This window comes from Phragmites australis, chromosome 8 (assembly GCF_958298935.1).
Source record: "Phragmites australis chromosome 8, lpPhrAust1.1, whole genome shotgun sequence".
NCBI lineage: Eukaryota > Viridiplantae > Streptophyta > Magnoliopsida > Poales > Poaceae > Phragmites > Phragmites australis.
In genome coordinates, this window is record NC_084928.1 from 35,592,489 (window position 1) to 35,618,963 (window position 26,475).

General features: G+C 44.3%; 3 protein-coding genes and 1 pseudogene across 6 annotated transcripts; 2 read left to right on the forward strand and 2 right to left on the reverse strand.

The window, feature by feature from the left end:
- Positions 1-2,935: 2,935 nt before the first annotated feature.
- Positions 2,936-3,747, reverse strand: LOC133927278 (probable calcium-binding protein CML29). The gene has a single exon (XM_062373670.1). The coding sequence runs from the start codon at positions 3,664-3,666 to the stop codon at positions 3,193-3,195; it is 474 nt and encodes a 157-aa protein (XP_062229654.1). The 5' UTR covers positions 3,667-3,747; the 3' UTR covers positions 2,936-3,192.
- Positions 3,748-8,497: 4,750 nt separating this feature from the next.
- Positions 8,498-12,223, forward strand: LOC133927280 (tyrosine-sulfated glycopeptide receptor 1-like). The gene has a single exon (XM_062373671.1). It carries the CDS (start codon positions 8,708-8,710, stop codon positions 11,888-11,890), a length of 3,183 nt encoding a protein of 1,060 aa, XP_062229655.1. The 5' UTR covers positions 8,498-8,707; the 3' UTR covers positions 11,891-12,223.
- A 1,474-nt stretch (positions 12,224-13,697) lies between these two features.
- LOC133927789 (beta-amyrin 16-beta-monooxygenase-like) lies at positions 13,698-14,789 on the forward strand (annotated as a pseudogene).
- Positions 14,790-14,801: 12 nt separating this feature from the next.
- Positions 14,802-20,785, reverse strand: LOC133927281 (uncharacterized). 4 transcript variants are annotated; one of them, XM_062373674.1, is made up of 13 exons: positions 19,891-20,785; positions 19,703-19,784; positions 19,167-19,250; positions 18,615-18,731; positions 18,336-18,530; positions 18,104-18,247; positions 17,520-18,004; positions 17,254-17,353; positions 17,063-17,122; positions 16,889-16,981; positions 16,686-16,805; positions 16,083-16,366; positions 14,802-14,929 (listed from the first exon to the last, which is right to left on the reverse strand). In XM_062373674.1, exons 1-13 carry the CDS (start codon positions 19,971-19,973, stop codon positions 14,923-14,925), a joined length of 1,854 nt encoding a protein of 617 aa, XP_062229658.1. In that variant the 5' UTR covers positions 19,974-20,785; the 3' UTR covers positions 14,802-14,922. The 4 variants fall into 4 exon arrangements, with proteins under 4 accessions (XP_062229658.1, XP_062229657.1, XP_062229656.1 ...); XM_062373673.1 differs by having other exon boundaries at positions 14,864-14,988; XM_062373672.1 differs by lacking the exon at positions 14,802-14,929 and having other exon boundaries at positions 15,809-16,366; positions 19,891-20,784.
- Positions 20,786-26,475: the final 5,690 nt, after the last annotated feature.

A 26,475-nucleotide genomic window follows, 5' to 3' on the forward strand; every position in this document is an offset into this window, starting at 1 on the left:
CGGCCTGATAAGATTTTATCGGTGTAGTGATTTAATTATCCGTTTCGGCTCAGTTAGAGTGAGATGTCGTGTAAAGCCATGAAGAGAAGTCATAGGAAATTCCTTGTTGATGCTTTAGCCGTTTTTACTAGCAATCATTAGTCAAGCGGAATTAAAGATGTGGCTCACTCAGCAAGCGACTTGATGGATTGGTCGAGTTTTCGGAGATGATAGAATCGGTAATATTGGTGTTCGGCTAGAGAGAGTAGTTTAGACATCTAGTGTTTAGTCACGTGGACATTTTGGGATAGATTCTATGTACGATATTGTTCCACAGGTCGTACAGAAAAACCGATCGGGTCGGGATTGGAGATGTAAAACCAAAGTTTCTTTCAATCCTTCGACCAAGAGGAAGTTAGGGAAGCCAATATATAGGAGTTTTTCATTCCACTCCTTAACTGGAAACCACATCATCGACACATTTATTTTCAGTAAGCCTCTTCAATTTATAAAAATACTGAAAAATATTCAAACTTGGCTTGATACCAAGGAAAGCCTCACAAAGATGAACAAAAACACTAAACATGGTGACAGAATTGGGGTTCAGGTGGTGGAGTTCAATCTGGTATCGATCGAGCACATTGAGAACAAACTTGGAAGGAGGGATGTTGAAACCACAATGGAAGAAAGACTTAAAAACTATGAACTCGTGCTCGATCTTCCAGGAAGGGAATCTCTCACCCATTGCTGTTCTCCATTCGACCAAGCCGCGCGGCGGCACCACTCCTTCTGCTTCGAGTTCCGCCAGCCGAGATTCTTGCATAGCTGAGGGCGTCCAGACCTCAATCATGAACCTCGCCTCGTCATACTGATCGGGCGAGGCGCCAGCAACTGCTGCGTCCAACTGCGCGAAAAAAGGAATGATAACGACGTGCAAATCTCTGCATGCCCTTCTGCCTGTATTAAATGCACATATACCCGATGTTTCAAATTTTGAAAGGTTCTTTAATTCTACTCGGAGTCGGATGTCGATCAGTTGGGTTCTTTAAATCTTTTTCTTCAAGTCTCAAGTGCAGTTAGCCACAGGGCAATTGACCCGACTGAGCTTCCACTCGATATTCGAGAAAGGATCCATCCATACTCAATTCTTTCGACTATGAGCCTGATCTACTTTACTCGACCAAGCTTAAACTTGGCAATACTCGAGTAGGTGTTCATGAAAACCTCTCCTCCAGAGTAGAGTTAGGGGGCTATTGTCGAATATCTAACTATGAAGTATATACGCATAAGGAGTACATCATATACAGACAGGGTATATACGACGCATATTCGGTAACTCCAGGTATCACAGAACCGAATCAGCGGTACCTGATACACCTGGAATCAAATAAGTATATACCAAGAAGGTTATCCAACCTGATACGACATGTATTCAAAACAGATCTATCTACTTGTACATCAAAGAAGACAACTCCCTATCAACTACAACTAGATAGGAGTCAGCACCTTACCCCTATATAAGGCGGAAAGGCTGGGGGGAGGAAAACAAGCAACACGAAAGACAACAATAGAGGAGTTACTCGATGACTTTAGCCCTAGGATAGATTAGATCCAATCAACTCCTTGTAATAGTCTGAGCCATCTTGCTTGTACTCGAGATCATCAATACAAGGCAACAACACCCCCCACAGGACGTATGATATTACTCCAATTGAAGGCCCGAATCTGTATACATCGTTTGTCTCGCTTTATTATTAAATCTCTACCCTCGAAGGTACCTGGTCAATTTACAGACATATTGACGGGAACTAATCTTCGACAATCGGTGCCACGATGAGGGCCACCGTTGCACGCCTCCAAGCTGAAACAACCATAGTCCCACCACCACTACCTGCCATCTACGCTAAGGGCCGCCACCATTCCAAAACAATTGGGGGAGGATTTGGTTCGTGCCCCCACACGAATCCAGCTCGAATGCTTCCGCAAATCATGCAAGCTAGGTAGAATCCTGCTCGAAGGCCACTACAGATTGCACGAGTTGGGAAAAATCCCGCTCAAAGCCGCATGCACTTGCACACCACTGTAGAAAAAGCACCAAACTCATGTGGTTTTCTATGGGGTTTTTTACGGCTGTTTTTTTAAACAATTTTAGTATTTTTAGAGCAAATTTCACTTTGGACCATATATTAATGCATTCGATGCACTTTGAACCATATTTTACAATAGGTGTCACTCTGAATCATATATTTTACACTAATCTTTCGGTTTGCACCATGTCTAAGAATTGGCATTTGACTGTACTCATGTGACGAGCAGTTCCATTCACATCAGCTCTACGGATTCAACTAGGAGAGTGGACTATTGTTTCCAACCTAAGCTTTCTTTCTCTTAGTTCATTCTTTGTTGCATGCTTCCCATTTGGTCTTAAGTTGCTAAGGCTACCTTTACATATTGAGCCTTTAGAGTCCAAATTCCACCGCTCATAGAATTCATCATCTGCTTATATTCCTCGCTGACACCATCACCTCAAATTGCCGTCTGCATGGCTGCTCCTCTCCAGCCATATCTACCTGCCACCATCTCTCCTCAAGTCAGCACTTGCATCGTCGCACCACCTCATCCATTTCTAACTCGCCGCCAGCCTAATGCATATCTCTGCAATGCTAGCGAACATGGCAGATTACATGTAGGATGCTAACTTTTTGGATGTTCACCGGCGCTATAAACTCGATACCATCATATGTGATATGGAAAGACAGCTCTATCAACTTAAGGCCAAAGAGAAAGTATGTAACGAAGAATGAACTGAGAGGATGAGAGCTTGGTCTGGAAACATTAGTCCACCCTTCCAGATAAATACATAGAGTTAAAATGGATGAAATTGCTCGTCACGTGAGCATAATCAAATGTTGATTTCTTAAACACGATGCAAATTAAAATATTAGCACCAAATATATGGTTTAAAGTGGAAGTTGTTGATAAATATAGTTCAAAGTGCACCAAGTACACTAATGCATGATCTAAAATAAAATTTACTCTCTTTTTTAACAACAGTGGGAGAGGAGGGAGGGGTGAGCGCACTAAACTTATGTTTTATATAGGAGAGTCAGCATAAACACATATTCCACGACTCTCAAACACTCTTGCTTCATTATTGTCGATTACAGCACGAAGATGAACCTCACCTCCACGCGTGTACACTCAAGGCTCGATCTAGAGCAGGTCGGCCAGGAACTTGAACTCCTCGATGTTGATGGCGCCGTCGCCGTCTCCATCCATGCACTCGATGATCGCCGCGCAGTCCTCGACGCTGACAGTGCCCATGACGCCGAGCGCCCTAGCGAGCTCGTCCGCGCCCATCAGCGCGCCGCCGGCGGCCTCGAGCGCGGGCACGGCGGACTGGAGCAGCGCGCCGAGCGCGCCCAGCCCCAGCTCCCCGGCGTTCATCACGTCCAGGAGCTCCTCCACGCTGAGCCGGCCGTCGCGGTCGGCGTCGGCGCGCGCCAGCATGTCGCTGACCTCGGCCTCAGACTTGTCGAGGCCCAGGGACGCCAGCAGGCCGCGGAGCTCGGGCGCGGTGACGAGGCCGTCGCCGTCGGAATCGAACGCCTGGAAGGCCTCCACCAGGCTGCTGATGTAGCTCAGCGCCTCGAAGTCCACCGTCAGCGGCCGCCCGGCCGCTGCCATCGCGCGCGTGCACGAGGCTGCAGGTGTACACTGAGTTTTTCTGCTGGCTGCTGTGTGCTTGTGAATCCCGGTTCGGCTGCATGCGCGGTCTTAAAAAGGGCGAGAGCCAGCGTGTGATCACCACCTCGCGCGTCGATTTTTTATCATACGTCAGTGAGAGCAGGCAGTGTGCACCGAACGTTTTGCACGGCATCGGGTCTGTGCCGATGCCGCGGTGCACGACATAGACTGGACCGGGGAATCTGAACCTTTGGTTGCTTTGTGTCGACATGGAATCAATGGAACCGAGCATCTTGTTCCGGCGCCGCGATGCCTTGGCTTTTGGACAAGCCGCCGGGATTCTCACGTGATGGCTGGACAAATGATTCGATGAGTACTGTCATACTCAGCTGCTGGGCTTCATTTGTTCACTACATCATGAGAGGTTTTCGGCTCAATGAACACATCTTGATGGCCTAAACCCTCTTGATGAGTAGGGCCATCTGCATTTCTTCATTCAGCTTCATCTTTCTAGCAGTCGAGACGACTGGGCCTGATGATGTCGTAGGCCGCCAATTGCATCTTTGATGGGCTTAAATCCTCTCAATCTCGGCTCTCATTCCATTATCTGATTCTTTTTCTTTTTATTTTCTTTGAAGAAAAAAGAAACTCGACTAGGGAGGATATCTTGGGGCTGAATTCTTTTTCTTAACAAGCCATATGGAGTACGGACAGGGCCAACATTTCAAATCCGCCGGATTGTATAAGACCTCTCTTTTCGCTCAGGTCAACTTGCCTAGAAGGAGAACTAGATGGTTAGTGGAGATATGTTATATTATTATCTATTACGATCAAATCTCATATTTGGTTTTTTTTGTCTTATCAACATGTAATTTTTTCAGTAATAGATGACGTACTCATAGACAGCGAGCCGTTTATGGTGACTTCGTTAATTTTCAAGTTTAGCATCTTCGGCAGTCGTTGTATGAGTACGTTCTTATGATGGTGTGAATATATGCGTCCACGAGTTATACTTGTGTTTTTAAAGAAAAAACTTGCCTCCAAGAAAAAGAAGGAAGAAAAACTCATGCTCGTCAACGTGTTTGTCCGGCATTGTCTACCAAATCCTTCAGAAAGGCTTCCAGATCACCACCTAACGTTAATTTTGGTGCCATTTCTCCATGTGACAATTAAGTACCCATCAAATTGCTTCCTTTCGTTCCTAAAAAAGCATGGATCCTTTTCTTTCCTAAAAAGAAAAGAAAATATGCCTCTTTTCTGTTCAACACCAACTGCATACGACTGACTCGCTTTGGCATTGCTTCCATGCTTCTACAGTTAGGGATGATAACGGTCGGGTCGGGTCAGGTGGAGCAAAACCACGCGTAACCCGAAACCCGTTAATCTCAACTCTAGCTGAGTCCCAAATGACAAATAGATGAAAAATGACACCTAAACCTACACCCACCGGGTGCCCCTCGGGTTTGAGAGCTTCGCTGACAAACAAGGCCGAAAGAGGCGAACACAAATTTTATAAGCTGCTGCTTTGTTGTTCAGAGAGGAAACACATGAAGGGGAAAAGAGGCCTGCTGCTCCTTGCAGCTGAGTAGGGAGATGAGGGAGAGATGGACAACAGGGGAGGGGCCGGCGAAGGGATAAGGTTTGGGAGGGGCCGCTGCATCGCCCGGCTTCGACAGTCGGCGACGGCCGCATGGCAAGCACCGATTGTGCTACCCAACGGGCAGGGAGGCCGGACGGGGCGGCATCGGGGAGGCCAGGCGGGGCGGTGTGGAGGTCGGGCGGTGGGGAGATAGGAGGCTGGGTAGGGAGGCCGGGCAAGGTGACGGCGAGCTGTGCATGAGTTGTTGCTGTTGAACGGAGCTCATGCGTGAGTTGGGTCCGTTTTATGGGTGAGTTGGGTTGGACCGCGAGAATGGATTTCGGGTGATATGTGAGCATCCACTGGTGAAACTGAAAACCGGAGCTTGACCCTATCTATTTCACGTACTCGACTTGTCATACCCGTAGGTGAAAATTTAGATCCAAATCCAGACCTATCAAATACAGAACTTATAGGTACCCGGACCCTAAGTCCAATTACAACCCCTAGCTACGACTGGCAAAGCGCCGGAGCCAAATCAAACTGACTCACAAGAATGCACGCAGCCCCTATGAAATTGACCGATCCAGAACCCTATGAATTTGTCAAAACCCACCTCAATCTTCTGCGCGTTCTCAAAAAAAAGAAAGAAATCCAAAGTCAGCAGAACGATTTTTCAGTCTCTCCAGGAGGCATTGTATCTGAAATTCAGAACCTGAACCTTCTCCAAGGGCCCCAGAAGAACCGGTCTTAGATATGCAGAGATATGCTCTTCAATCCGGCCGGCTTACTTACCCAGTCTGACCAGCCGTGCCGTTGAACACGAGAGTCTGAACTCTGAAGTAGGGTTCAGGATCAGAGGAAGCAAATGCATTTAAGTCAAAGCTAATAACAGGTTACGATTACGTACACCTTAACCATAAGAGTCAATAAAATTTTCTATTTTTTAATAAGTGATGAGGTAGCAACCAACTGTTTCATTTTTCAGAGAATTGGTAAGACATGGGGCTCAGCATGCAAATCAGCTTCTTCCAGCTTAACCTGCCGGTGTGGTTTAGTTCCTGTTTTCACCCCGAAATCATGGATTCTGAGGGTTGTTTATGTCGAGATTTCACCATAATCTTACAGGATTTGATGGATTTACGTGGCATGCGATTCGATATATTACTCGTTTTCGGTGGAGTAAGTTTGGTCTCCGTTCGAAAGCCGGCCGTCCAATTAAACTTTGTGTTAGATTATGTTACATGTAATTTAATTAAACAATCGTCAAAACCACCTCACCTAATCCCAAATGCCAAACGGGAAAACCAATCCGTTCACCAAAGACGTTGACAATGCAAGCATGGGACCGAATACATTTCTGACTTTACACTGAAGAGAGATTTGGGCATGCAAAATTAAGAAACCAGAACACACGGCATATGTTTTCTGAGGTGCATGAAGCGTAATTAGTTGACTAATGATTTTCCCCATGCTTTGTATGTGCAAAAAAATAAAGTTTCTATGTGAAAAATGTAAGTGGTGTTAAGTGCTAAGCATGCACGATGAAATATCTTGACTATATGACCCTTGTGATTATCAATGGCTTGTATATTTTTAGTGGAGATAAGTGAAATATCTCCCAAGCATCATTACGCATCTCTATCAGATAAGTATGTGGGCGAAGCACTTACCCGGCAACGCCTGGTGTTTCTATGAGATGGATCACTCATCTGATGATCCATCCATGCAATATTAATGCGCAGCCATCCATCGAGATAGGGACAGTTCAGAGTGTTATATGTACGATTTAAATTATTCAAGTTTGAGTTCTTTTAGACGTGAAATTTAATATTTATTTAAAAAACTACTGTGTCGAAAATTGTACTGCCATTACATAAAAAAAGAGACGGCTATCGATGTGATTCAATTCATTTACCACCCGAAGCCGATAAACTCATAGTGTAAAGGCAGGAAGCAATATGTAAGCTCCGGTTATAAATACTTAGTGTTTTGGATAACGATATGGTTTTCAAAGCATAGCTTTGACCACTATTTTGTATCAAAGTATATTTATGAAATCCAATAAGTTATGATACTACTAAGAAGTGCATTTAAGACAAATCTACATATTATTTCTATGTTTTCAGACTATATATTTTAAGAGATATTGATAGTCAAAGTTTCAAAAGTTCAACCCAAATCATATCCAAATTGTCTAAGTTTTTATGACCTACGGCCGATCGAGTCTATAGGCCGGCGATTTATCCCTCCTTTATATACGGTCTTCGAGTTGAAAACTAGCTTGTATGTAAATCATGCACACATCTGACTAGTCCCTAGTGTATTGTAACCAATAGATGTGAACTGCATGACGCTGATGGTAATCAAGTGAAGACTGAATAATTTGAAACGGCCCGGGAGTACCCACCCATAGACCCACCCCCTCCCGATGTCGCCATTATCCTGCGCTCCACTTGCTCCTCAATCAACCACAGACGTACACAACGACGACGCTAATGATATCTTTTTAAAATTATGTGTCAAGATAAGAAAGTGCTCACCATGCACCTGCCACTTCCTCCTCCACAAGTGCCTCGCAGACGCTCGAATCTTCAGCACCTGTTCCTTTCGCGCACTGAGGACGCATTTTCCCTGCTCAGCAAAAACATTTCAGAAAAAGGTTTCCAAGTGTGAGGAGAACATTGTGATGAAATATGTAAAGAAATCGAGCTGTTTGTTATGTGCTCAGGACAGGCAATCGAGCTGTTTGTTTACAGCAACAATAGCAGCCTTTGTTCTAAGCAAGTTGGGTAGGCAATCGAGCTGTTTGTTTGTGTAAAAAAAATCTTAATTTAAACTGTCCGAGGTTAGAATTTTCGACTTTTGGGTGATTCCTCTCAAGGTTTTCATGTGCTATACCAACAATATCAAGCAAAAAATTATCGTGCAATTAGGTTGGTGAAATTCATGGTTTGGTTTAAGTCATATCATTGATTCAGAAGATCAATGCATGAATATATGCAACTATAAATTCTATGGGCATGGTGCAATATTCAATAGCAACCTGGGCTCCAAAAAAAAAACTATTCAATAGCAACTCTCAAAGTTTGATGACGATCTGGAGGAGGATAACGACTAAGGCTTTGAACAGGAAAGTTGGACTTTTGCACGTAGAATTGTAGCTACCGAAGCAAAACGTTAAACAAGTGAACTGGGCAACGAAAGTATTTATTTTTTCCACTCTGGATTGAAAATACTCTAGTGGCAAACGTGTACAAACTGATTTGGATGTGTCTGTAGCATCAACCTTTGCCATTTTCTTTGAGGGAACAAGAGTACAAGGCAAGGAAATATCAACAACGCAGAAAGAGCAAACAGCTTCTTCTTCCCCCATGCTGCCGCAGAACGAACCTCTGGTTCTCTAGCCAATCAGAGCCCAAATTAAGCTTCTCTGCAGCAGGCCAGTTTCATGAGAGAACCATGCAGCCATTCAATTTACCGTGCAGCAACAACAGCAGCACCAAATTACCCGTGCCTTTCTTTGTCATTGCCTGCGTCCTCCTGCTCTCCTTCGCCTCCCCCACCAGCTCCTGCACGGAGCAAGAGAAGAGTTCCCTCGTCGACTTCCTAGATGGGCTCTCGCCAGACGGCAATGGCGGCCTCAATGTGTCATGGGTGAACAGCACAGACTGCTGCCAGTGGGAAGGAATAGCCTGCACCAGCGATGGCGTGGTCACGGATGTCATGCTGGCTTCTAAAGGCCTCAAAGGGAGCATCCCACCATCTCTCAGCAATCTCACCGGGCTGCTGCACCTCAACCTGTCCCACAATTCACTCTACGGAAGTCTGCCAATGGAACTGGTGTTCTCTAGCAGCATCATCGTCCTGGATGTCAGCTTCAACCGCCTATCTGGTTCTCTGCAAGAGCGGCAATCCTCATATCCTGGCCTTCCTCTCAAGGTACTGAATATGTCAAGCAACTTCTTTACAGGACAGTTCCCAGCCACAACACTGGAAGTGATGAAGAATCTGATTGCTCTTAATGCAAGCAACAACAGTTTTATGGGACCGATGCCATCTTCTATTTGCAACCACGCCCCATCATTTGCCATGCTTGACCTTTGTTACAACGAATTCAGTGGCATTATTTCCCCAGAGTTTGGCAATTGCTCCATGTTGACAGTACTCAAGGCTGGCCGCAACAACCTTAATGGGGCTCTACCTCATGAACTGTTCAGGGCTACCTCATTGGAGCACCTCTCTTTTCCAAACAATGGTTTACAAGGAGTTCTTGATGGTTCCAACCTTGCCAAACTCAGCAATCTGGTTGTCCTTGATCTCGGATCAACTGGGCTCGGCGGCAGGATGCCAGATTCCATTGGCCAGCTGAGAAGATTGGAGGAGCTCCACATAGACAACAACAACATGTCTGGTGAGCTGCCATTGGCCCTAGGTAACTGCACAAGTCTCATGTACATCACCCTCAGAAACAACAGTTTTAGGGGAGATCTTAGCAGGATTAACTTTGCCCAGTTGGATTTGAGAATTGCAGATTTTTCAATGAACTATTTTACTGGTACAGTTCCTGAAAGCATCTATGCATGCAGCAGTCTAATTGCGCTGCGGTTGGCTTACAATAATATTAGTGGCCAGTTCTCGCCAAGAATAGGCAATCTCAGGTCCCTCTCCTTCCTTTCAATTACCAATAACTCATTCACAAATATCACAGATGCACTTCAGAAACTCAAGAGCTGCAAGAACCTGACCTCCCTGCTTATTGGAACCAACTTCAACGGTGAAACCATACCTCAAGATGAAGGAATTGATGGTTTTGAGAACCTTCAGGTTCTGACCATAGATGCATGCCCATTGGTTGGGAAAATCCCTCTTTGGCTATCAAAGCTCACAAAGTTGGAGATATTAGATTTATCAAACAATCAACTTACTGGACCAATACCATCCTGGATTAACGGACTGCAACTCCTCTTCTTTCTGGACATATCAAGCAACAAGCTTACAGGGGATATCCCAACTACATTGATGGAGATGCCGATGCTACAATCCGAGAAGAATGCTGCCAAGTTGGATCCAAAGTTCCTTGAGTTACCTGTATATTGGACACAAGCACGTCAATACCGCAAGCTCAATGCTTTCCCCAGTGTATTGAGTCTCTGCAACAATAGCTTGACAGGCGTCATTCCCCTGGAGATTGGTCATTTGAAAGTACTCAATATCCTAGACTTCAGCTCCAACAGCTTGTCTGGAGAAATACCGCAACAAATTTGCAACCTCGCAAGCTTGGAAGTGCTAGACTTGTCAAACAACCAGCTCACAGGTGAACTCCCATCTGCATTGAGTGATCTGCACTTCCTTTCAAAGTTCAATGTGTCTAACAACGATCTACAAGGACCAGTTCCAACTGGAGGACAATTTGATACATTTTCAAATTCTAGCTACAGTGGGAATCCCAAGCTATGTGGCCCTGTGCTCAGCTTCCGTTGTGACTCAGTAGAAGCACCTTCAGCCTCCATAAAAAGGAGGCACAAGAAGACAATTTTTGCACTTTCTTTAGGTGTGTTCTTCGGGGGGCTTGCCATCCTTTTCTTGCTGGGACGTCTTCTTTTGTCCATCAGAAGCATAAAATCTGCCAACAGAAACAAGGACAGCAACAACAGGGACATAGAAGCAACTTCATTCAACTCTGCTTCCAAGCACTTGAGCGATATGATAAAGGGAAGCATTTTGGTGATGGTACCTCAGAGCAAGGGAGAATCTAACAATCTTACATTCAGTGATATCTTAAAGGCCACAAATAACTTTGACCAGCAGAACATTATCGGCTGTGGAGGCAATGGTCTAGTCTACAGGGCAGAGCTACCCAATGGATCAAAGCTTGCAATCAAGAAACTCAATGGTGAGATGTGCCTGATGGAAAGAGAATTCACTGCAGAAGTTGAAGCACTCTCCATGGCACAGCATGAGAATCTTGTGCCACTGTGGGGTTATTGCATCCAGGGAAGCTCAAGGCTCCTCATATATTCTTTCATGGAGAATGGGAGCCTGGACGATTGGCTTCACAACAGGGACGACGCCAACTCATTTCTTGACTGGCCAACAAGGCTCAAGATTGCACAAGGAGCAAGCCGGGGCCTTTCTTATATCCACAACACCTGCAAGCCTCGCATTGTTCACCGTGACATCAAGTCCAGCAATATCCTTCTTGACAGAGAATTCAAAGCTTATGTTGCAGATTTTGGCCTCTCCAGATTGATCCTTCCTTATAACACCCATGTCACAACAGAGCTCGTAGGCACCCTGGGTTATATTCCTCCCGAGTATGGGCAAGCATGGGTGGCCACGCTGAGAGGTGATATATACAGTTTTGGAGTGGTCTTGCTTGAGCTGCTGACAGGGAAGAGGCCTGTCCAGGTCTTGACCAAGTTGAAGGAACTAGTCCAATGGGTAAGGGAGATGAGGTCCCAGGGAAAGGAGATTGAGGTCTTGGATCCAGCACTCAGAGGAAGAGGGCATGAAGAGCAAATGCTGAAGGTGCTTGAAATCGCTTGCAAGTGTATCAACCACAATCCTTGCATGAGGCCAACCATCCAAGAGGTGGTGCACTGCCTGGAGAATGTAGATGTGGACCAGCAGGTGCAGATATAGTTAAAGGAGAACAAACCTGTAAGTGGTAATCTTGTACTTCATCAGACTAGGTTTAACTTCAGTAGAAGAATGGCATTCTAACAAATTGTACAATTGTGTGTGTAGTGTACATCTCTGAAAAGGAAAGGCTCACGGTTATGAGCTCCTGTATTCAATTTTCCTTCTCTTTTTTTGTGTGGAAATACTGCACTTCCAGTTCAATTGCACGAACATGGAAAGTGCATTGACATCGTGCTTAATTCGTGTACATTGGTTTTCTAACAAATTGTACAGTTATGTGTACATCTCTGAAAAGAAAAGGCTCACAGTTATGAGCTTCTGTATTCGAATTTCGTTCTTTTTTGCAGAAATCTTGCACTTCCAAGCTCAATTGTATGAACATTGAAAGTGCATCAAAAGCATATTGAGCTATTGTTTAATTCATCTACATTTCTCGGTCTGTTTAATATACTAACAGAAACAATTGTACTAAACAAGGCGTGAATATGTGGACAGCATAATTCATAAAGAAAGATGGATTGCATTGGTTGCTCCGGAAAGTGACAGATATGAGGTAGTACTGTTTAGAATTTCACTTGTAGTTGATTGCTCCAAAAGGGGGACGAAATATGAACTAGAATTGTTTAGAATTTAACTTGTAGTTGATTGCTCCAAAAAGGGGACGTAATATAAACTAATACTGTTTAGAATTTAACTTGGGAGCATCCTCAGTGTTGCTCAATTCAAAGAGCTTCTTTTCCCCTATTTTAAAATACTTGTCACAATTTTATCCTTACAAAATAATATCTCTTATCAGTTATTTACGGTGGGTTCTAGAATATTTGGGTTAGTTCCTAAAAGCATTTTTGTTATTTTCTATTTAAAATTGGTACTACTTTGATATACGTGTTTGATCAAAAGTGATAAGTATTGAAAAACAGAGGGAGTAAAAGACTAGCTACTACAAGTGCTGCTCTTCAGGTTAATTTTCTGAAATTCAAAACGGTCACCGCTTAACCAGGCCAATCTTAAATAATAACCAAAATTCAGAAATCTGAATCATGTCGGTGCAATGCTAACTTTCTGATTCCTTGGACTCAGTTTGAATTGCTGACCTGCAAAAGCATGTAAGAACTGTTCTCAGTCATACGGCATGCACTTTGCTCTCTTGGGCATCAGTGATAATCCTGCTTTTGATATCTGGTTTCATCTCCTCATACGCGAGCGTATGCATGCAACTGTTAAAAAACAGTGCCATTTGAATAACAAAATATGACGAGTTGCAAACGTTTACTTACTACCTCCGTTCTAAAATAAATATCGTTCTAAAATATGTGCAATTAAACTTTAAAAACTTTAACCATTAATATACACAAAACTATTTGAATTTGACATATGAAAATAATAGTAATGAATTTATCATAAAAATACTTTAACATTATCTAATTTTTATCAAGAAACAGTTGTCAAAAGTAATGGTTAAACATATTTATTGGAGATCGTATCGATGTCTTAAATGACAAGTAAAAGAGAACGAAGTTAGTACTCCATATGACGTAACTAACAACTAGAAGAGCAATGAGCGCTATGTTAATTCCTACTTAGAATTAACGAGAAGAAAATAGAGGTGAAGCTAAGTTGTCCCCCGAGTGCACCGGCATCAGGAAAAATAAAATAAAATCATAACGCGTCTGTCTTCTTTTGTTTCTTTTTTTTTTCTTTTTCCCCATCGAGCATGCCTCTTGCATCTGCAGGAATACAAATTAAATTTTGCTTCATCGAAAACTTAATATTTGTCATTGGCACCAAGATGTCCAAACTTAGAAACATGCAGAATATGGAGCTCTTCATTTCTGTGTCCCAACAGTCAGTCAAAGGAACCACAACCTTGGTGCCTTTCTAGCAGCCTATTCAGAGATACCATCTTTTTCTTCATCCTGTTAATCTTGATGTCACTCTCAGTTGCTGTCTAATTCAGCTTGTCCCTACATCCAACTTCAAACCAACAAGCATCACCGCGTTTCTCATGATCGTGAGGGGCATCTGGGCGGTCCCGGTCAACCTGCCCTTCACCACCTTCGGCAGGTGCCTCGCCGCTAGCCGGCGCGGGCGGCGCGCCGTCGCTGGGGTCATCCAAGAGAGGAGGGCCAAGCTGGAGCGTGGGGAGACCTCGCCGGCCAACGACGTGGTCACCCACATGCTCGCGGAGGGCCTGCCCGACGAGGAGATCATAGACAACACCATGTTTCTCATGATCGCCGCGCACGACACCACCGCCGCCCTCCTCACCTTCCTCATCCGGGAGCTCGACGCCGACAAGGACGTCTACGCTAAAGTTGTCCAGGGTAATTGGCTTTGCGGTCTTATCATAAGTTAGCAAACAATAGCATGCATGCTGATGGCCTGATGGGTTCTAGTCCATGGACGATGTAATGGATCGACCAGAGCAAGAAGAGATTGCGCGGAGCAAGGCGCCGGGGCAGGCTCTGTCGTGGGAGGACCTCGGCAGGATGCGGTACACCGTACACCTGGGCGGCGGCGATGGAGACGCTGCTGATGGTCCCTCCAGTGTTCAGCATGCTGAGGAAGACGGTGGACGACATCGAGTACGGCGGCTACCTCATACCCAAAGGGTGGCAGGTGATGCACGCGGCCAACATGACGCAGTAGGATCCGGCCATCTTCCCAGAGCCCGGCAGGTTCGACCCAACGCGGTTCGAGAACCCGTCGGCGGTACCACCCTTTGCCTTCGTGCCGTTCGGCGGCGGCGCGCGCGTCTGCCCCGGGAACGAGTTTGCCAGGGTGGAGACGCTGGTGACCTTGCACTACATCGTGACGCGCTTCAGGTGGCAGCTTCTACAGGTTCCCGCTGCCGTACCCGTCTCAGGGCTTCCTCATCGACATTGAGCCTATGCATTAAAGGGAACATGTTCAGAAATGAATTCCTGATCGCATCCCGTTCAGTTCAAGGAATCCATGCGCGCAGAAGCAGCAGGCGCCTTGAGAAAATTCAGTAACAGCTGCCGATCAGTTTCCTTGATGTACAGCCACGTTTAGTGCCTATAAATTTGCAGTATAATTTTGCGTTACGTTGCAGTAATTAAGCCAGTAACCTGAAACTGAACCATATATAATATAAGTTACAGTTATACAACTAATACAATTATATCTAAAACTAGATGCGCAAATGTGCGGGCAATTTGGCTAGTTATTAGTACAAAACTTAAGTGAACTTTACCTACAGAGAAGAATCATAAATTGCCGCCAAAATTTATAAAATTAGCAAGGTGGCACACGCTAATAGCGTAGCCAGCCTCATTGCAATATTTTATCACGATAATATTTGATTAAAAATTAGTCTCTTTAGTTTTTTTATAAGGTTATTGTCATTTAGTTATAAAACACGTAAAATTAGAAAGAAAAAAAATATGTTAGTGGAAAAGAAAATTATTTATACTCCAAACTTGTATCTGAATCGTTTACACGTATTGTTTCGATTCGTATACGTTTTGATCAACTGCCAAAATCGTGCGTAAGTGGAAGCAACCCAACCAAAATCAGAATAGGTTTGCATTGCCTACGTGTTGTGCCTTCCCTGCTACCTGCTTGATGTGACGACTTTGAGCTATACGGTGCTTCTTAATCTATTATCTTAGTAAGATTTTTGAATTTTTCATTATTTTTATTATGAAATTTAGCTATTGATTAATTGTATTTTACATGGACTCTTTATTTAGGTATTTGATATGAATACTTATTTTTTTCTATTATAACCTCAATTTTAATTATTATTTATTTATTTTATTTGGACTCTTTATTTAGATATTTTGCTTTCTGAACTGTATGAAAATCGAACTGCTAATTTTTCATAATTTTTAATTCCGAATTTAGGTATTTATTAATCATATTTGATATAGACTCTTTGGTTTTTGGATTTTTCTATTTATTAATCGTATTTGATATATGCTCTTTTATTTAATTTAGACTGTTAGATGTTCATAATAATAAGTGATCTAGATTTTTTTCAATTAACATGGTAATTTTGTGATCTTATGAGCGAATGTGATGGCTCATTTTTGCTCTCAAATAATAATATAATAGATAGATATACATTTTTTACTATGTTAAAATGCCCACTCTAGTTTCTTTCTGCACATAGGTTAGGCAGCTTGTTCAGTTCTGGTACCCACTGTTGTCAGATAAGAACAGGTACCGGAATTTTGAATCAAACGGGATGACACTAAAACTGCACACCCCAAGAAGCCGCTGCTTGTGCGACGATGAAGTATCTTGTATTGCAGCGACTTGGTCCAGTGTCAGGTGACGGCAGATCCAATCGGCAAGCAGAGAGTCCTCCACGATGCCCTTGGCATAGCTCTGCAGTAACTTTGGTACTATAAGCTCTCCTTTGTCATTTATTCCAACTGATGCTCGGATGTAGTCTCTCATTGATTCTTGAAGCTCCCGTCGAACATTTGCAGACGTGAAAATCCTTACCTGGGTAAAAGCAAGTTATCATTTCCAAAATATGGATAGGCAAGAACACAGTTTCATTATAATTAAAGTTTTCACAATGAGCACTGGAACTTGAATTTCTTGTTTTCAGAATTTCTTAAAGCCATAGTCTTCAGATCCATGGTAATGCTCAATTGTTCTGAAGCATGTAACACTACCATTTGAGAAAAGTTTTAACTCTAGGATCTGTACATCAAAGTATTCGAATAATTTGTTATAGCATGGTAAGCAGATAGTATTACAAAATATTCTGGTAACTTTAGTTTCTGTAACAGAGTTCCATTGTAATTCATTCACTTACCGCAGGTGAAGAGAACATCCCACAACTAAGCGCAAACAGCACAATGGGCTCAGCATCACTGATAGAATATTTCTTGTGCTTCTCTGAAGTATTAAATTTGTGAAGAGCCAGCATCAAAGACTGAAGAGGGAAACAGTAAGATGCATTGTGACTTGTATGGTATGATAAATAGAGGAACTTGCAAATGAGGAACAGAGTTATACAAGTTGTGGCCGGTGCACTGGAGTCTTCACCTTCAGAATCACAAACTCTATTTCAGCTGCACTGACGGACTGACCACCGACCGTGTAACAGGCCTGCAACATTATTTCTAGCTGTTCAATACTGTATGTCCAAACTCTAGCGTAAACTCTAAATCAAAGAGATATTAGTCAAACCTTTTGCATTAGCGAGAAAAGCTTGATGTCATTTTCGGGGACACCATACGCCAAATATGCCTGGTAAGATCAAAGAAAACATGCAAAAAATTCAGCATGCATACTATTTAACAAAAAAGTCTTCTATGTATGGTAAACAAATAACTAAGTGACAATCCTTAAAAAAACACTAAGTGACAGATCATACTTACATGCATTATTAATGCATTGTACAGGTTAATCCAAAATGCTAACCGCTCATCACAGTTCATACGAGTAGGGTCAACCATTGATAGTTGCTCCACAAGAAAGCTGCGAAAGAGAACGGTAGAAACAGTTTACAGCACGTACCTCACAAGTAAATTACAATGCAACATAATTGCAACATTTTCTCACATAGGCAAGGCCGTTATTGTAAACATGCAATGCAATGTGTCAATTAGAATTAATAGCAGAAGGCAAGTGTTTAACTGGAAACCTGAACTTTTTCAGAGCCCCAGATGCATATTCAAGTTGATCCGTGCCAACATACACCCAAGACACTTCAGCTGCTGAATAATAAGTTCCAATGTCTCTCCGGGCTTCCTTCCCATTAACACCGTATGGATCGAAGTTTCTTACTTCATCGATAATACCATCATCATGGTTCAAGTCAACTGAAGGACTGCGCAGCACTGAGGCTATCACGGGTGAATCTGACAAAGATGTCAATGTAGAACCAGACAGACGCTCTGCTGATGAAGATGAATTATAAGAAGGTGCCTTCAGTGGTATCTTGGGTGATTCAGATAAATGTAGGAAGATATCTCTCATGGAGCGCACCATCTCTTCAGAGAGCTTATTTGGATTATTCCACATATTTCCACTGATGCTACTTTTCTTCAAATTGGATTGACTAAATTGTAATGCGTCTATCTTCTGATCTTCATTGTTATCTTTTTTCGTAGAGCATGCCTCTTGCATCTGCAGGAATGCAAATTAAAATTTTCTTCATTAGTTTTTTTTACCATATAGCATATTAGCACCAAGATGTCTAGAACAGAGAAATATGAAGAAGTGGACCTCTTCAGCTCGGTGCTCCAACAGTCTATCTTCACTATCTTTTTCATAATCCTGTTGGTCTTCAAGTTCAATTGATAAATCTTCTTTCATTGACCACATTGACTGAGAATCTCCAAATCTCAAATCTCTTAACGTTAATATGTGCTTAGAAAATTAATAAAACTGTCACTAACTGCATATCAAAAAGATGGCACATTAAAATTAGATTATTATTACCATGAAGAAAACTTACTTTTTCGCCTAGACAATTACAAGGTGTGGACGGTTGGCAATCTGATGATGTAGGTAGCAAGCATCCTGGGTTATTTTCTGCATGTAGCCTTTCATTCCTTACAGAACATAACTGGTACTGCAGGTGATTTAGGTCCTTTTCAAGCTTTGAGACAGCAATCTCCAAAGAGGCTATGCTAATTATTAGCTCATGTGCCTTTAAAGAGGACAGATTGACATAAGATTACAGGGTGCCCTAGATCAACAAACACTTGATTGAAATAATATCTAATGTGTGCACCTTGTCTGGAAGCTTTTGAGAAGACTTAAGTATCAGTGCGGCATTATGTGTAACGGCATCTGCCAACGCCAGATGCAAGTCAAGCTCTTCTTGGAGCTGCCTCTGCAATTTCTTAACCTGCACAGGTACGTCAGGACCTCTTATTCTTTTGAACTTGCAAAAGTTATTGTCCTGGTCCAGAACTACAAATAATTCAAGATTTTTCAAGCATGAGCATAGTCTATTTGGAATGAATTATGCCCATTTGCCATAGTAAAATGTTGAAAGCCTGTCCTAGCCATGCAGTTCATGAGAAACAAACATACACAAAACAAATCATACGGGATATATTTTAGAGATTGGATTTCCTTGGAGGACCATTCCTCAGAAACAATTTTTAGGGAAGCACTGAACTGTGCCACGGCCTTTAGTGGCCTGCACCATTAGTAATAGCTTCCATTTAACTGGAACAGAGCTCACCACAACTTTAAACAGGCAAAACGCTTTCAATTCGAAACAACATTCTACAAACTTCAAAAATTCTAGAGCTGAGGAACCAATAAAAGCACTCACTTCCTGCTCGAGCTGCGATCTGTACCGCCGCATGCTGCCCCTTCGTCCCCCTTCCCTCTTGGCACTCCCAATGCTGCTATCATCCTACAAAGAAAACACAAGCACCAGACCAGAGGCATCAGATTCACAGTCCACTTGAGACGGTCCTAGAACAAAGAAACAACCAAGATTGCCATTGGACGGTGCAGCTGAGGACAAAACACTCGACACCCTGCAAGCATGTACGTCCACTGCTTCACAAGACAGTGATGAACTAGCAAGGGGAAAGTGACACTTCATCTGGGCCCCTCGAATACGGAACGCGAGCAGGCAGCTTGTCTGAAGCTGATGCTGCCTTACCCTGCCCAATGCGGGACAGATGCACTGCATATTCTTGCCAAATTCTCGGAACAAAAATCCTCGAATGATGAACCCAAATTGTACGGAAACTAAACAGTTGTTAGATGGCAGTAGCGCGAGCACAAGAGAAGCTTCAAGAAGAGATGAGAAAAGAACGGGCTTTGATCATTAAGGAGACGAAGAACTGAAGAATCAACCCCGGAGCAGCTTGCCGACGCCGATGCCGACCTCCTCCAGCCGCCGGCCATCCTCCGCACCGCTCTCTGGATCGAGCCGCCCCTGCACGCACGCAGACCAAGAGAAGAGCCAACTGTGAGCAAACCTCCAGGAGCCGAAGCGCATTTGCAAATTGCAAGGCCGAGGGGGAGAGAGACGAGAGACTGACAGGGTCATGGAGTGCATCTTGTCGGACGCCTCGGCCGCGGCTGCAGCGGCGGCCAGCGCGTCCTCCGCGCGCACGCACAGCATCCAATCTGCCTCCAATTCTTTACTCCCCCCTCCCCACCCGCGAGGGCGCGACGTACAGCCGCAGTACAGCTCCGGCACTAAACAAACCCGATCCCCCGGCCAACCGGAACAAGGCAAACGACAAGGCCGCCGCCGCCGCAAGTATGTGTGGCACAACCCAACCCGTGGCCACTCACCGTGTGAACGGAGCCTCTGCACTGTCGGTAGCTAGCAGCTGGTGACGATGAGCGTGGAAGGCGGTGAGGTGGTAGCGATGATGGCTGCCATGACCATGACTAGCTAGCTAAGTAGCGTAGCTAGGAAGGGCAGTGCTCAGACCCACGCCATTGACGCCGCACCTGTCGCTGCACTGCAACAATAATTGTTTTGTTGAGACCCTGGCGAGGAGAAGGACGCAGGAAGGACAGGGGCGTCTGAAAAGGGCCGTGGAGTGGTAGCTCAGGTTGGTCGGTTCTTGTTCGCGCGTGGCTGCCGGGGCCCGCGGCGCAGTGGGAGAGAGCGAGGGGGCGGGAGTGAAGGGAGCGAGGTGGTTTGGTGGAGTTGATGAGCCAGAAGAGGGGCCGAGACGAATTGCTGCATGAATCCGCGTGAAACTTTCCAGTAATCACCATGAATTTTCTTCTTCTGAGCTGCAGATCGTCGGAGGTTAGTGCTGGTACTGGAGCTGACCACATCTTGATTGCTTTGGTTCGGATCCCGTGTCTTGCACATGAAACTTCCGAGGCAAGCGACGCCCGTACTACGCCATCCGGGTGTCTCCAGCCTCCAGGATCGGGATCTCCGCCGGGGTTGGAGCGGAGTGTTGAGCTGAGCTGAGCAGCGACAGCCTTTCTTTCTTTCTTGCCGCCCGCAGGCTACGACGCGCTTTCCCTGCGCCTTCCCGTCAAAAAGCTGAGCCGTTTTCCCATGCTCTCAGCTCAATGCCAGGGTGTTTGTGCCTTGTGGCATTCACAGCCGTCAGATGATTACTGCCTGCACTGCTACTGTTCCTTTATTTAACTCCATCATCTTAGGCCCCTTCGGTTCGCAGGAAAAAAACTTAGAAAAGTCGTAGGGATAGAAAATTTTCCTCTATGCTCACTGTGTATCTTTGCGCATAAAGAATAGGCATAAAGAAATAACATAAGAAATTTTTCTTTGCGCTCGATTTTACAGGAAAAATAAAGCAAAAAATATTCACTTCGAGCTCTTTTTTCTCTTCTGGTCGTGTAGGATTGAGGTAGATTTCGTTGTTTTCTGTTCATCCAAACACTAACTTTGAAAAATTTCTTATGTTTTTCAATTATCTATTTTTCAACCACCACCCTATTGTATTTCTATGTTTTTTTAATTATGTTTTTTCATTCCTACGTTGCAAAGAGCCCTAACTAGTATGTCTACAGTTAATCTGCAGTTCAAATCGGAAGTCATGTTTTTAGACCAAAGGTCATGAGTCATGTCCCAGTAACAGCATTTGCCATGTTCATCTTTTTAAGAAGGAAAACTTTAGCTCTACCTTCATTGGTTAAAGCTCAGTAGGGGTAGAGCTTGTTTGCCATGCAAAAATTTGGTCATGAGCACAATATTGAAACATCGAAAATGTAAGGATATTTGGATTATAGCAGATACAGGTAGACAACAATCATATCATATCATATATTTACTAATTGGATGTTCCTCTGTAACTCCACGGTGATTCTCAGATAAAACATGCTAAGAAAAAAGAGAAATACTAGATCCTTGATTTGGTCGCTTAATAAACTATGACCGATGGATCATAGACTCCGTAATATGCCATAACTATATAAGTAGGAGTCCCGTTAGAGTACAACTTCGGCCAAAAAATAAACAGATAAGAAGATGCAGCCGGGTCAAATTTTCTACCTAAGTTACCAAAACTGACGGACACATCTTAGCCTGGACTTTCATTCGGATACTTCGAGGCAAACTTTTGAGGCCCGTAAGAGTGCTTGATAGGAAGTTACAATCCATCGCTGCATGTAGTTGACCAAATATTGATTTGGAGGGAACCCAACCAATCAATGTTTGGCCAGCTACGTACAAGGCATAGAAAAAAGGGTAAATTTGTTTCATATCATTATAAAATCTTTTTAAAAAAATAATATTACAAAGGCCAACACCTGGCTGGTCCCATTATAAATTATGTGGCTTTGCAATATGCCATTATGTACCGCTCCGGTGTTGTTAGATCCACCTGCAGGTGGTTGTATTTTGGTATAGACTAAAATACCCTCGTCTCCTTCGTGCTCCCCATCGAGGCCCACCACCGCAGCCTCCGACGCGAGGAGGTCACCGCGCTCACCTTCTGCTCTCCCTCCCTCTCTTTTCTCATTGGCTCCCTCCTGCTCTCCCTCCCTTTCTTTTCTCTCTCAGTCGAGTGACACATGAGCAGGACACCATCGTGTCACCGCCCACCTTCGCAGCGAGAAAAAGAGCGTCGGCAAACGAAGCCCAGCTGCCCTCCACTATAGATCTGCCACAAGGGTCATCACCAAGAGCTCCGGCAACTTCCTCCACCAAGTGTGCCGCCCCTCCTCGCTGGAAGCACAAAGCCACGCCCATCTTCATCGACTCTGGCATCGAGCTCCTTTGCACAGTGTCACCAGAGAAATCTGCTGCGTCTCCAGCCGTTTCCGTCGAGCCCAAGCTGCTAGGAAGCTGGAGGAAGGTCACCGACACACCCTTGAGCAAATCCCGACCGAAGCACACCAATTCCTCGTCAGATCAAGCGTGTCCCCGCCGTCTTCTCCGTCGCTGGCAAGGTTCTCTGCCACACCATCATTGAGTGACTGCACTGCGACTCCCCTGTCCAAGCCAAGCATGGGGTAAGCTTCTTCGCGTCTCCCTCTCTCTACTGCACGCGCGGGGTTTGCTCCTGTCACATCCCAAAATGCTAATTATAGGATTAAGCATGCATAATCATTATGACAGTATGTTTTATGTGATTAGTTATTATTTTATATATTTTAAGAGTGAAAATGGTATAGGAAGAGATAGGAAGATCCTAAATACATTGGAGAAAAGAAGGAAAAGAAAGAAAGAGAAGGAAACTAGAATAAAATTCAGCAAAAAGCCTTCTCGTGGTTTGACCAGGCTCAATCGCGGTCTGACCACCAGGTGGACAGCCACGTAGGCTTGCTACATGGGCTTTTCGCGGCCTAACCGACCCTTTCCGCGGTCTGACCACCAGGTGGACAGCCACGTAGGCTTGCTACATGAGCTTTTCGCGGCCTAACCGACCCTTTCCGCGGTCTGACCGCCAGCGCATAGAGGCTCCCTTAAGTGGTCGATCACCTCTCTCACTCCTTCCCTCTCTCTCATTTGCCTCTCTCTCCCTCTCATTCACTCTCTCACTCCAACAAACCCTAGTGAGAGAGATATAGCTCCAAATCAATGTGTCGATGGCCAGAGATCGGAGGTGGGGACTCCCACGAGCTTCCCGTATGACTTCCTAGAGTTTCTTCCCCCCTTTCCTTCCCGTCGGAAGGGTTTCCTCGCCGTTTCTTCCTCCGTGAGCTCATTCACCCTCCGGGAGTCCAATCAGTGGATCAAAGTTTCCCTATAAGATTCCGATCCAATACAAAGTTCCTCTACACCGAGGTAAACATCCTCCTACCATTTTCCCGTCATTTCCTAGCCCTAGGTGATCACCATTTTGATTTTCGCCATGAAACCCTAGTGAATACTAGGTCTAGATCTCATTTTTGGGGTTTTACGAATACGGACCATGCATGTCGTCCGAATAATCATAGAATACGTTCCCTTAGTTCTATGGAGTATTTTGGTGCCCTTCGTTGTTGAATGTTTTGACGGAGTCCTCGCCGGTGACCCTGCGAAGGTGCTACCGGCAGGGTCTAGCAATCTGACCGCCACTAGGGCCGGTTTGACCGCTAGTAGGTCATTTCAGAATATCTGGATTTAGGAGTCAGATCGTCATTAGGGCTGGTCAGACTATTGGTCGGCGATCTGACCACCACCATGCCTTCGGTTTGATTGCCAGGACCCTAAACTCTCTGCACGCTCGCGGTTTGACCGTCAGCTCTTCAAGCCTTTGTGCACTTAGGTTATCTTATCCGGAGTTTCAAACTTCGGAACCCTAATCATTTGGTGGTCTTTTACAAATATTTTTAAAACACGATGCTCTATTATTATCCAAGCATGCATCACTTGCATATTTTTCTATCGTTCATTTGTTTATGCAATGCATTTCTTGATTTGTTTAGAGAGTGTTGCGCCGATGGTCCAAGCGAGTGAAGGTGACGCCAAACTGGCTGAGTTTTGTGAGTGTTGCGTCGGGAGTGTTAATCAAACACCAAAGCAGCAAAGCAAGCATCTAAGCATATAGCATCTTTGTTTGAATTAAATGGAGTCTAAATCGATAAGTTGTCGCTTATGTATCTTCGCATGGTTAGCGAGTCGATGTCAGATTATATGGGTAGAACCTATATTGAATTGCATTACCTCTATCTTGAGCTATTGATTATCCATATCCTTATAGCCTTGTTAACCTTGTCGATGTCTAATTTAAGAGTTATTCGAAATGTTTACCAATACATAACTCCCCGATAGAAGTCGAGTGATGGTGCAACTATTGTTCGCGAGCTTAGAGCTTACTTATTGTTTACAAACGCAATAATAATGATGTGGATTCTATGAGTTGTGAGTATGAGGCGAGATATGGTCGGTGCTAGGGGTATCTTAGATACTTCACCAGAGGAGTTCCTTAGTGTAGTTCGGGAGAGGAACTCAGATGTTATAGATCACTTGTATTATTTAAGCACCATTCGTTGTTGCAGTTGGCTCTAGCACTTTTCGTACTAACCACATGTTGATCTAATGGTAAGACAAGCCGATTAGCATACGTTGTGCTGACGCTTGCCGTGCGTCCCTATGACGAGTAAGAGAAAAAAGAAAAGGAGAAGCAAAATGGTGGAGAGCTGGAGGTGGCCGGGACACGCTCGCAGTAACTCCGGTGCCATAGGGGTATGTGCCAGTGGGTAGTTCTGGATATGAGAAAGACTAACATGAGTACCTCCTTGTGTGTGCCTTTGTAGCCACTCAAGCCGAATGGTCCTCGAGTCATGTGAGTAAAATTGTACTCCTGCAGGGTGTAAGAACAATTCGAATTGCCCCGCTCTCGGTCATGAGCATGCTTCTGTCCATTTGCAGCAGTCGTAGAGTTGTCAATATGAGATGTGTGGTATGGTTGGATGGGATGGATTTGAGATGGTTAGATTTACAGCTATGTTCATGAGATAGTTCCATTTACGTTTATATGCAGGTCGGGGGTTACAAAGTAGAAAAATATATGTGGTTAAGTATAGGTGCTCATACATAGGTGTTAAGGTTGTTTATGTATATGAATTTACTTAACCTTATGACCTACTCCTTGCTAATGACTTAAATGCATAATCCTTGAAGTCAGGTTATTATGTGTATCCATTATGGATTAAGTCTTGCGAGTACCTTCGTACTCACATTGTTCTTTCAGGTTCTACCAGTCAGGAGGAGCTTGTATTTGGCTACTTCATGCCCACCGATGTAGGTAACGGGAATGAGTAGTGCAAACTACTCGTGTGGCAAGATTTTTAGGTGAAGCCTAAGGGTATATGGTTTCACCTAGCTTTTGTTGATTCATAGTTGTTAATCTTCCGCTGCATAGTTTCTAATTTTTGTTAAGTGAACTGTTCTTTATCCTCCTAGACATATTTTGATATAAATTGTTGTAAATAGTTAAATGCTTAAGAACTTGTAATATAATTTAATTACTCGTTTTTTCTTAAGCTTTGTTGTGATGTTATATGTTAGAAAAGCATGTGTTTCGATCTTGGACACAAAACATATTTTTGAGACTATCAGAATGGTATTTCGATTAATCATCATGGTCGTGATTAAGAAAATAATCATCATAATGATTAATTGGAATACTATTTGGATAGTTTCTCACAACTCCTCTTCGACCGAGGGGGGGGGGGGCTCAACGACTAGGAGTGGCAGTGGGTCAGGTTGGGTCCCCACGAGTTTTAGACCCGGTGGGGACGGGTTCAGGCAGGAAAACAACCCCGTGATTCCATTGGGTTGAGGGCCCGACCCGAGTCGGTTTGGGTTACAATTTGCACCTGCGGGTGCCCCACGGGCCCAGAAATCTAAGGCCCATTACACATTTATTCGGACAACCCATACCACATAGCGCCTTTAGGCCTTTAGCCCGCGTGAGTGCATGACCATCTTGTGTGCGACACCGTAACGCAGAACCTAGGCGATAGCTTGTGTGTGGTGAGCTAGCGTGGCCACGCGGCGGTGCATCTCCCTCCTAGCCTCCCCTGCTCTACCCTCGGCCCATCTCCCTCCTGGAGCGATGACGCCTCTGCCACGCCATCATCGCATTGTGTTGCATCACTGCGTCGCACCGTGTTGCGTCGCCACACCATCACCACAGAGAAGACAAGCTGTCATCGCCGTCGAGGAAGGTAGATCTAGATCTAGCCTCCTCCCGAGTTTT

Coding starts and splice junctions, on each gene's coding strand:
- LOC133927280 (XM_062373671.1), top strand. CDS start 8,708: ATGCAGCCATTCAATTTACCGTGCAGCAACAACAGCAGCACCAAATTA.
- LOC133927281 (XM_062373672.1), bottom strand. CDS start 19,973: ATGCTGTGCGTGCGCGCGGAGGACGCGCTGGCCGCCGCTGCAGCCGCG. Junction 19,251..19,702: donor CGTCGGCAAGCTGCTCCGGG/GTTGATTCTTCA, acceptor TTTTCTTTGTAG/GATGATAGCAGCATTGGGAG. Junction 18,005..18,103: donor TGGAGCACCGAGCTGAAGAG/GTCCACTTCTTC, acceptor GCATTCCTGCAG/ATGCAAGAGGCATGCTCTAC.
- LOC133927278 (XM_062373670.1), bottom strand. CDS start 3,666: ATGGCAGCGGCCGGGCGGCCGCTGACGGTGGACTTCGAGGCGCTGAGC.